The 11910-nt window shown below is 37.3% G+C and overlaps 1 protein-coding gene across 1 annotated transcript in view; it reads left to right on the top strand.

The window, feature by feature from the left end:
- The first annotated feature begins 10563 nt into the window (after positions 1-10563).
- The window catches only part of EIF3H (eukaryotic translation initiation factor 3 subunit H), a 110378-nt gene continuing 109031 nt past the window's right edge, over positions 10564-11910 (top strand). The window contains exon 1 of the mRNA XM_054498514.2: positions 10564-10742. Within this exon, the coding sequence (XP_054354489.1) occupies positions 10611-10742 (132 nt within the window). The 5' untranslated portion in view covers positions 10564-10610. The remainder of the gene's footprint in view (positions 10743-11910) is intronic.

Genomic DNA, 11910 nt, shown 5'->3' with positions numbered 1-11910 from the left:
GCGCTTTCACCGCGGCGCCCGCGCTTAAAGGGGCGGTCCCTTAGGGCGGAACTAGTGCGTACGCGGGAAAACCGCTGGGGTGCGCGATTCCGCACGGGGGCGCACATGCGCAGTCTGGGGCCACAGTAAAAGAAAATTACGGGAATACATTTAGCGTGTTACCTACGTTTCAGAGGTGCGTAGCAAGAGCTTCTCTGAAAGACTGGCAGTATAGTAGTGATCAGTGATAATATTGAGCCTTAATATGTTCCAGACACTGTCCTAAGTGATTTACCTTACATTATTCCCCTGAATGTTTATAATTCCCAAGTGAAAGAAGGAAATGATATATTGGATAGCTATGAGTTGGGGAGGTTTGTACTGGCTGCTTTCCCATAAAGAAATTAAGCACGTTCACGAAGGGCACGTAGTTTGTTAGTGTCTGGAACCCAGTTTTCGTGCCTGAAGTTCAAATGTTCTTGCCACACCACCATAGAAACTAATGTCACTCGGGGACCATTTGTCAGGGCAAAGGGTGCAAGCATTTTGCATTTCCTCCTGCCTTAGGACCACCCTAAATCACTCGCATGGAGTGTTTTGGAAGAACTCTCAAGAGCTTCGTTTGCCTAGAGTCAGAATTCCTAACCTTGAGTCCTGGTTCTGCCACAAACCCAAGCCGTTTGATCTTGGGCAACTCCCGAAGAAAGCTGGGTTCAACTTCCTCACTGTCAAACTGGTTGTAGGTCTAGATAAGTTTCAAGTACTCTTTTTATGTCCATAGTCTCTGACATAGGAAGACTACATACTGGGCCAGTAACAGGAAGGCACAAAGCTGACTGAAGGTTTAAAAATTACTTGGTCAATTTGATTAATAAGGAGAATGAATCAGAAAATTTCAAGTTCTCCCGTGGCTGTCGAGTATCCACTTCAAGGCAAAATAATCAAAGAACGGGGAGTATGGAATTTTGCATTTTTGTCCTGGCCTGGAATCTGTCCCAGATCTAGTTTTGGCTAAAGATTGAAAGAACCAGCACAGAAAATGATTTACAACGTGATTGAATGCGTTGTTTGCATTGGGGTTTTATTTCAATATATAGGTTTATGAAATTGGAATAAGATCTATAACGTTAGCCCTGACCTGAGTTCCAGCACATCACTTAGATGGTTGCTTTCATTTAAACTTAAAATGAATTTAGGAATTGGAAGCCATGAAAACTTTTGCAGGGTTGGATTCATGGTCTTTGAGTGTAATTGCTCAGTACTTTTCAATGTGAATCCTCTTTTTATTCCTGTATGCCAACTCTCTACTCCAACTATGCGCCCACCACAGACAGAGAAACGAGATACCACCTGAGTCTTGCAAAACAGTTAAAACATTTTTTCTTAAATAGCCTCAGATTTATCTACCAGCTCCTTGGCCACTTTTCAGTACTAAGAAAAATGTGGTGCAGCACTAGGGATTTTAGTCTTATCTTAGTTTCTGTTGTCGTTTTTTAATTTACCAAACTACAGCACATTTTTTTCCCCAAGCTCTATGTATATGACAGTGCCAGTTTGCACCCTATCTTTATTATGAAAACATGAAGATAGTCTATAATGGTGATTATCAAGTTTAAAACAAAGTTTTCTCCCGGGCACGGTGGCTAATGCCTGTAATACCGGAACTTCGGGAGCCCGAAGCGGGAGGATCACTTGAGCCCAGGAGTTTGAAACCAGCCTGGGCAATATAGGGAGCCCCTGTCTCTACTAAATTAAAAAAAGACAAAAAGAGAAAAAAATAGAGTTTTCTATTACAGCAGTGTTTCTCAAAACATGGTCCTGGAATATGCAGGAAAAGCTCTTAGTGTGCTTGTTTAAAATGCCCATTTCTGATTCAGAATAAGTATTGAGGGAGAGGGATACTATTCAGAGAGGAAGTGACATTTATTACAATCTCCCCAAATCATTATTATGCTCATTAGTGTTCCTGAAGGACCTTTTTTGTAATAAAGCATCGTTTATCCGATAAGATTTTTTATTAATTGGTCCACTTAATACACTTTTGTTTAGATGCCAAATGATCTGTAATGGAAAATCAACGTTTAGCCACAACCAAGGCAGAAGCCAAATACTGCCATTATTGAATGAACTATTTGGATATAAATTTAAATCTGAAATTTTATTTTGAAAGTTATGTCATTATTAAAATATTTAATATTCATTGAAATTTTTTTGACCTTATACTGAAGGAACAATAATTCATAACAGCATTGCTAGTTTTTAGCTTTTTTCTCAGGTCAGTCCACTGGACATTTTCCATGCCAAATAGAAATCCACATTCAGCTGGAGTAAGTAGGTGATTAATTTATTTTTCTTTATTTTTTATGTTCTTCATTTTATTATGTCTGGATCAAATATAGTTTTATAATATTATGCTGTTGTACATGATTTTGAAGTTTTTTTCTTCATGAAATTTTGATGAAGCCAAGTTGACATGAGAATAATTTATTTTTGAAACGTATGACTAATTCCCAAATAGGACTTTCTCATGAAAGATTCATGGCCTAAATGGAATTAAAGAGGTAAACATTAAATATAATTCATAAAGGTGACTTTGTTGAATTTCATCAATGTTAGTATAATTTTGTTTAATTTCATAAATGTTAGACAATTTAGCTAACATATCTATTATGGTATTATTCTGCCTTATATTCATATCTAAATATTTATAAACATTTGTTAACATTCATTAGCTCAAAAAAATTTCTTCCTAACATTATCTAACATACTGTCTAAATAAATAATTTAGCTAAATAAATATTTTAAGACAACTTAGGTAAAGCACTTTGTATTGAGGTCCTATGAGGTTCTTTGCTAAGATCCCCTAGGATAGGCTCCATCATGGAATGCCTTACTGTGAAATTTCAAATATGTTAGAAGGTGTTACAAAGGTCAGATATGGAGGCTGTCACTTTTTAAAATAATCTTTAAAATAAAATAAAATAACAAAAAACTTTATGTATTTCAAATTACAAAAATAACATATGCCTCTTAAAACAAGTGGAACAACACAAAGATAGTGATTTCTTCTCCCCTTGCCCAGATAACACTTTGATGATGTATTATGTATCTCTTGGCAATGTTTCCATATTCACATATTGATATATCATATGCATATATATACAATTTAATATTTATGTAGAGATACTCTGTTATGCAAAATTGAATCATATTTAACAATTCTGTACATTTTGCTTTTCTCACCTAACAATCCTGTAGAAATCCCTACACACATCTACCCAAAGTCAATTGGCAGAGTTCTCAAGCATTATTTTTAATGGCTGCATGACATTTCTCACGAAATCACCAAATATAACACAATAGATAAGACACAGACTATGAATTTTCACCCAAGATCTCTTCTTTTGTTTGTAGGAATAGACTCCCGATTTTATTCTGGAGTGTAATGTGCCCAGATAAGCAAATCCATTCCCCAGAATTCTTTTTTTTTTCTTTTCTTTTTGAGATGGAGTCTCGCTCTGTTGCCCATGGTGGAGTGCAGTGGCACAATCTCGGCTCACTGCAACCTCCACCTCCTGGGTTCGAGCGATTCTCCTGCCTCAGTCTTCCAAGTAGCTGGGATTACAGGCACAGGCCACCATGCCTGGCTAATTTTTGTATATTTAAGTAGGGACTGGGTTTCACTATGCTGGCCAGGCTGGCCAGGCTGGTCTCGAACTCCTGACCTCAAGTGGTCCGCTCACCTTGGCCTCCCAAAGTGCTGGGATTACAGGCGTGAGCCACAGCAGCCAGCCCATTCCCCAGCATTCTGTGCAGTTAGGTAGAACCACAGGATTAAGTTCTAGCCAAAGATATGTAAGTGTAAGTGTTGCATGGAATTCTGGGAAGCCAGCTTAAAGGAAGTCAACTTAGCTTGGCAGTGGGCACTTTTGTGTTTTATATCTCCTTCCTTCCTACTCTCTGGAATTTGGATGTGATAGCTTTAACTCCAGCAACCTATTTTAGACCATGAGCTAATTTTGAGAATGGAGGTCGTTTGCTTAACACTGGTAAAGCAGATAAGAGGAGCTTGGATCGCTTGCAACTGTGAAAGTGTCTTTCCAAACGTAGACTTTCTACTTGTGGACTTCTTTTACATGAGAAGAAAAATAAACTTCTACCTTGGTTTAAAAAAAAATGTTATCATAAGTTTATTTTATATGTAGCCAAACTCAATGCTAACTGATAAAGTTAGAACTACTTGCCAGAATTAGATAATTTTATATGAACAAATATGTTTGATGAGACCTTGATGTTAGTTCATGTTAGTCAATACAATTGCCCTTCCTTTGAACAGGTTCAAAATACTAGTTTATACGTTTCCTCTAAAAGGTAGAAAGTCTTCAAAGTTAAATAAACCAAATCTTTCTTTACATACTATAGAAACTGTCTTGACATTTGTTTCTCTTGAAAGTATAAACAATTTGATTTGAATTTGGTATGTCAGTGGGATATATCTCCTGTTGAGAAAAGTTAGTTAAATATGAAGAGCCCCAGCTGCTTGGGTAAGGAACATCAAGGAAATGTTAGTGTCATCCAGTTGTCAATTAACGAAAGCAAGTAGAATTCATGTATATAGGTCTTGCCAGTATCAGTGAGCTCTTCTTTCAGGTCAAATGACAAAGGAGAAGCTGTCTCTTAGAGAAAGATTTCAAGAGATTTCTGTTTCTCGAGGATATTTCTAAACTAGACAGTAAACAGGAAGTGCCCATCATCAGTTATCAGATGACTATTGTCAGATCACTACAAAATTAGACGAGCAAGTTTGCTTTCTGTAATTATTTGGATGAAATCATACTTAGAACAAATACTGCCATGTTAGGTAAATTCAAAGGAATTATTATTTCTCTAACAGATGTATGTTTGTATGTATGTATTTATTTTTTTGAGACAGAGTCTCACTGTGTTGCCCAGGCTGGAGTGCAGTGGTGCAATCTCGGCTCACTGCAACCTCTGCCTCCCGGGTTCATGCGATTCTCTTGCCTCAGCCTCCTGAGTAGCTGGGATTACAGGTGCCCACCACCACGCCTGGCTGATTTTTGTATTTTTAGTAGAAACAGGTTTTCACCATGTTGTCCAGGCTGGTCTCAAACTCCTGACCTCAAGTGATCTACCCACCTCGGCCTCCTAAAGTTCTGGGATTACAGGTGTGAGCCACCTCACCCAGCCCGTCTCTAACAGATTTAAACAGTGCTCTCCATTGGCATTTTACTACAAAATGTTTACTGGCATTAATTTAAATGGTGAAAATAAAAACTGGCAGAGCAGAGCAAAAAGTTAAGAAATAGTACAATGGCAAACATGTTTTACTGTAATGCAAAGCAAACTGCCATTTGAAATTTAATTATTATTCAAACTGATAGAGAAGTTCACACTAAATGGGTCTTCCATTTTCATCTATCAAAGCACTTTAGAAGATTAATGAATCCTTATAAAATTACTCTAGGTAACCAAATATTATTATTGTTACTTAAAGAAGTTTAAAGATTGGAAATTATGTCAGATTACAGCTTTAAAAGGATTTTCTAAAAAACACTATTTATTTATATTTAACAAAATGTTGAAGACAACTCTTTCACTCATGGTTTTGTATATATTTTTAAGCAGCAGGAGGACTCAGGGCAGAAACTGAACTCCTGGTGGCAAGAAATTAAACATGCTTTCAATAATCCAGTAGAATATTATTTCAAAGTCTAGTATTTATAATTGAATTACACCAATATGAAGTATTAATTACATGATATTATACAAAATAAAAGTCACTCTTACAATCCTCTCAAATTTTTTTTTACTGCAAGATTACTTTGTTTAAATATTAGTTGGTAAGTGATGAATCAAAATACTGGGATGAAAAGTCCAATGTCATTTTAAAAATTATTATTATTTTAGCAAACATATAGAAAATGACCACATGCTAATTCTTATGTGTAAATGAATATTATTTTCTTTTTATTGGCTCCAACTTTATACTCTGTAGTTTCTTTCATAACACTGAACAAATTACCTAGCTCTTCAAAGTATAACCTCCCATAGTCTTATTTCACATTTGTACACAAAAGGAGGCCTATGACTTAAATTGATCTCAATAAGGCTAATGAGCAAGATCTTTTTTCTATGGCTGGGGGAGAGGTTTCCTTGAAGTAAACAAAACAAAAAGTGTATTTTTTCAATTGCTACTGAGAGCTTGAGATTATAGTGGTAGCCAGTCTTTGGTCAGAACCCAAACATGGCAGGAGACAGAGTCCAGAGAGTCATGAAGTAATGAAACTGGAGTCTTTATGCTGCTTCACTTGGAGTATGCCCTTCTCTAGACATCCAGATCCATGATAGCATATATTTCCCTCTTGTTTAAAATAATTTAAATTGGCAGGCTGAGCATGGTGGCTCACACCCATAATCCTAGCCCTTTGGGAAACCAAGGTAGGAGGGTCACTTGAGCCCAGGAGTTTGAGGCCAGCCTGAGCAATATTGTGGAACTGGTTATCTACAAAAAATACAAAAATTATTCAAGTGTGGTGCTGTGTGCCTGGAGTCCCAGCTACTTGAGAGGCTGAGATGGGAAGTTCACCTGAGCCTGGGGAGGTTGAGGCTGCTGTGAGCCGAGATCGTGCCATTGCACTCCAGCCTGGGCAACAGAGTAAGACACGGCAAGCATGTGCATGTGTGCGCGCGCGCACACACACACACACATACACAAACACACCCCACACATCTTTTGGCTCATCTGAATATAGAACGAGCCAGGTGAACCCCGAAATTTATACTCTCTGTTGTAAGTTAACACTCTCTATCGTAATAAAATGACATTTAACAACATTTAGGGGCTCATCTTTGGTGTCCTGACTCATTTTACTGCATTGAAAGGGGTTTAAGTGTCTTAGCCAAGGGAGGGAAAGCAGCTCCAATACTGGGTGGTTCTGGGCATGGAATGGTCACAGAATGACTTTTACTGGGCAGTGTTTTTCTAGTGGGTAGAGTTATTATGCCACAAAAGCTGAACTAGTTAGACGTTTATTTTTTATTTGCTCACTCAGGTGTGACAGGCTATCCTCTGCTTCCTGTCCCCATGCAGTAATCACACATGGGCAGCGCCCACAGCTTAGTTTGGAAGGCCCTCATCAGCCTCTCTCTTTTTGCCTGTACTAAATTAGAAATATTTCCAGCAATTGGAGAAGTATGCTAAAAACATTAGTTTCTGTGACAAAGAAGAACATCTTGTTGCGAATACAAGATAAATTTATTTTATATAATAAATAAATATCCACAATGAAATTAATACCCACAATATTGAACTTCCTTATGCGAGGCCAGAAAGACAACTTCATGGTTGTGACCAATCATCTTTAAGTGATTAAATATATTCAGTTTCTGCTACAATCTGTTATTTACTTTCTTATGCATATTTCAGGTTTATTTTGTTCTTTTTTGTCTAGGATGTTAGAGAGCTTAGATGATGGATTTGACACATTTCCTTTTTCTAATATAGGCAGTTAGCTATAAACTTCTTTCTCAGCACCGATGTATCTGTGCCCCACATATTTTAATATTTTATATTTTCATATTCATCTAGTTCAATTTGTGTGTATGTTTTAAAATTTTCCTGGAGACTTCCTCTTTGATCTGTGGATTAATATTATTAGAAGTATGTTGTTTAGTTTCCAAATATTCAGAAAATTTTGTTATCCTATGTTTTAATTCCTTCTTTAAATCTATTGTGATTTGAGAACATACTATGAATAATTTCAGTTCAGAAATCATTTAATTTGTTGAGGTTTAAACTGGCTGAGGTTTGTTTATGGTTCAGGATATGACCTGTGTGTTCCATGGACACTTGAAAAAAGTGTGTATTTTGTTCTTCGAGTGTTCCATAAATGCTGATTTGATCCTGTTGGTTGATGGTATTGTTGAGTTCCTTATATCCTTATTGATTCTCTCCATAGTTGTTCTATCCATTGTTGAGAGAGGGAGTTGACATCTCCAGCTATAATTATGGATTTGCCCACTTTTTCCTTTCAGCTCTATGAGATTTTTCTTCACATAAGTTCTGATTTCTGTTGGGGCATACACATTGAGAATTCTCATGTGTTCTTTGTGATTGATCATTTTATCATTATTTGATGTCTCCTTCGGTCTCTGATTATTTTCTTTTCTCTGAATTTTGCCTTATTTGATATTAATATAGCCACTCCTGCTTTCTTTTGATTAGTGGTTACATGATATATTTTTTTCCATCGTTTTACTTTCTTTGTACTTATATTACTATGTTTAAAGTGAGTTTCTTATAGACAGCCTATGGATAGATCATGTTTTTATCCATTTATTAATTCATCCAATTGTTTTCCTTTAATTGGTATATTTAAAACATTTATATTGGCTGGCACGGTGGCTCACGCCTATAATCCCAGCACTTTGGGAAGCTGAGGCGGGCGGATCACCTGAGGTGAGGAGTTCGAAACCAGCCTGGCCAACATGGCAAAACCCCGTCTTTACTAAAAATACAAAAATTAGCTGGGCAGGGTGGTGGGTGCCTGAGATCCCAGCTACTCAAGAGGCTGAGGCAAGAGAATCGCTTGAACCTGGGAGGCAGAGGTTGCAGTGAGCCAAGATCACGCCATTGCATCCAGCCTGGGTGACAGAGGGAGACTCTGTCTCAAAAAAAATAAAATAAAATAACATAACTATTACTATATTTGGGCTTAAGATTGCCATTTAAGTTATTTTTTATTCATTCTCTCTGTTTTCATTTCTCTCTTTTCTTTTTCTTCATTCTTCTGGGTTATTTGAACATTTTAAATAATATATTGATTTATTTACGTTATTTGGAGTGTATCTCTTTGTAAAGCTTGGATAAGGGCACCATAAAAGAGAGCAAAAATATGGGAAAGAAGATGTTCAAAGTCTAAATTTGATGCTTTTCAATATTTAAAGGTTGAAAAGGGGTAGAAAAATCAGCAATGGGAACTGAGAATAAAGGAGGTACCCAGTGAGATAGGAATGAAATTAGGAACCGAAGTGACGGAAATGTTATTGCTTCTGGGCCCTTTTGTGTCAAGGTGATCATATTGATTTCTAATTCAAATTTTTCATATTCTCTGGCTCTCTCTCTCTCTCTCAGTTGTACCTCTTACATCTAGTGTATTTCATAAAGAGGGCTCACATGAACTGTCTCAGGACAGATGAAAATAACCCATTGTAGTATGTTTAGCACACGTGGCTGCAAAACCCTAGTTGGATATTTTCAAGGACAAAAAAATTGCAAAAAAATTTTAAACTTTACTTTGTAGTTTTACTGTTATGAGGATATTGGTATTGTAATTCTGAAACAAAACTGTGTTATGTATGTTGTAGGATAAAGCAATAAATAAATGTATTATTGTTTATAAGTAGCCTGACTGTTTTCTAATGCTCATCATTCCAGCTACCTAGTGGTAGGCAAAAACCTCCAGTCTGGTTCTTCCATGAGAGATTTTCTTTCTTCTTTTTGTGAACGTTCTATTACCAAATTCTAGTGTAATTTTACCAGGATCAACCTTTAAAACCTCTAAATTTGTGGACTTTCTGTGTGAACTAGGATTTGGTCTGTTTTGATAAATATTTCATATACACTTGAAATGAGTGGATATTAACTTTTCATTTTGTAGTGTTAAGAATTTGTAACATGTAACTATTTCTCCTCCCAGATTGAAATATAACACCAGATCCCAATGACAAAACAACAAAAAACTTCAGGGCAGGATATGCCGTTTATTGATTTAACTATTTCATCAGTTCTGTATACATATTGATTGAATAAACATTTCAAAAATAAGGGATAGGAAAAAAGTCATTTGCAAGTAGAAAAAAATGTTTTAAATTACTTATCTAAAATGGCTTCTTACAGTTGTCATATATTCTTTTAAGGACTTGAGATGTGTATTTCAGAGTAATGTGTCATAAATCAGCGTGATTTTTAGAAAATATATTCTGTATCATCCTTCAACAATACCTCAAATAACTTCTTTGGTACTTTACTCAGGTAAATCTCTACATGAAACTAATAGCAAAAGGCTACTATTTCTGGTAATTCTGATAAAAGTTTCTGTGTCTTAATTTCTATATAATCTAAGTGGTTACAAGCAGCTATCTAAAATTACGTAAAACAAGCTCTGCAATACTGGCTCATCGCCAATTAACAGAATAATGTCGGACAAATCACTTCTCAGTTTTCTAATATGCATAATGCGAGTTAGTACAGCACTTCATTGTAAGATCAGAAATGAAAGCATTTTTCCATAAGAGACACCACAGAAATAATGCGAACTGTAATGCTATTATGACGGTTTGCCTAATGGTGAATGATTAAACATTTAAAAAGTTTACTTTCATCTTAGATCATTCCATTGGAAAGAGGTCGAAAATGTACAGTAGGCAGGCACAAAGGATACCTCCTGGAAAGAAGGTAAAACTGGAAAACAGGAGGGAGGCGGGGCCCAATTTTGGCTTCTCCTTCCATCTCCGCCCCACGAACGCCGGCCTGCGAGTGACGTCACGCGAGACTTGTACTTCCGCTTCCGGTAACCCACGTTTCTCTTTCTTCCTGTCTGCTTGGAAAGATGGCGTCCCGCAAGGAAGGTACCGGCTCTACTGCCACCTCTTCGAGCTCCACCGCCGGCGTAGCAGGGAAAGGCAAAGGCAAAGGCGGCTCCGGAGATTCAGCCGTGAAGCAAGTGCAGATAGATGGCCTTGTGAGTGCTGTCCCGTTTCCTCTGGCCCACGTGGGGAGCGCAGTTCCCAGCCCCGTCCCACCAGACGTACTTTCTAGCATTCTCCTCCTCGGGCTTGGTGTGGCTGGGCCAAAGTTTTTCCCTAGTACCTTTCTCTTTCATCTTCACTTTTTGTTCAGGAGACGCGACAACCTTCTCTTGTCTTCTAACGGGACAGTTGGGGCTTCAGGAAGGGGACTGAGAATAGGGGTGTGAGTGACAGGTTCCTGGGGTCTTGTTTTGAGATGACCGGTGGGGGGATTTGGAGGAAGACTCCTGGAGACCAGCAGCTAACGAAGGTGTCGAGAAGGATTTAGGGACCTAGTAGGGCTCCGGGAAGGAGAGATTAAGGAAGATTCCACTGCTTCCCTGCTGGGATCTGACATCTGTGACTTCCGAAGTGGAGATGTACTTTGTAGCCACTCTTTTGAGCCTGTACTTCGGCGCTTTATCTGAAACCGTATAATTTAGAGTAGACTCTTTTGTAGTGTTCATTCTGAAAAACATAAAAGAATATCAAAGAGAAGGGCCTTAAATGTATTTAGTAGTTAAGGTTCGTGAACTAGGACATCCAAGGAAATTCTTGATAAGGAAATGGACTTAGCTGGGAAAAGGAAAATCTAGAATGAGAAATTTTATTTCTGTTGTTTCGAAGCAAAATGCATTTATAGACATTCTAGTTTTAAAAGTATGCTTCCTGCCTCTCTTTTTAAAACGCATCCTCTCTTCCTTTGATTTTTTTAAAGGTTGTTTCCTATTATTGCAGATCTTAGATATTTGTAATAAGAAAGTACTTTTAAATTCATGTGAAAATTGTAATTGCAAGGGGGTATTTTTAAGTGGAAACTGTTGATAATTTAAACCCAGCATATAATTGAATCTGTTGAACTGACTTAGTTAAACTGGATACAAAAGTGTAGCCTGGTGGTTAAGTGCTCATTCAGTCTTCTAGGCTCTTCTACTTAACCAGCTCTGTGACTTTGGGCAAGTTAGCCTTTCCAGGCTTTGCTTTCCTCATCTGTCAAGTGGGAATGAGAAGTATCTATATCATAGAGTTGTTTGGATTAAATGAAAAAATTTATGTGGTGACCTGTAGTACAGTGTAATCACTTAATGTTAATTATGATTATTATTATGAGTTTAATGTCTG

This window comes from Pongo pygmaeus, chromosome 7 (assembly GCF_028885625.2).
Source record: "Pongo pygmaeus isolate AG05252 chromosome 7, NHGRI_mPonPyg2-v2.0_pri, whole genome shotgun sequence".
NCBI classification, from domain to species: domain Eukaryota; kingdom Metazoa; phylum Chordata; class Mammalia; order Primates; family Hominidae; genus Pongo; species Pongo pygmaeus.
Note: the sequence above shows the minus strand (reverse complement) of the source record. Positions and strands in the feature narration are given on the sequence as shown.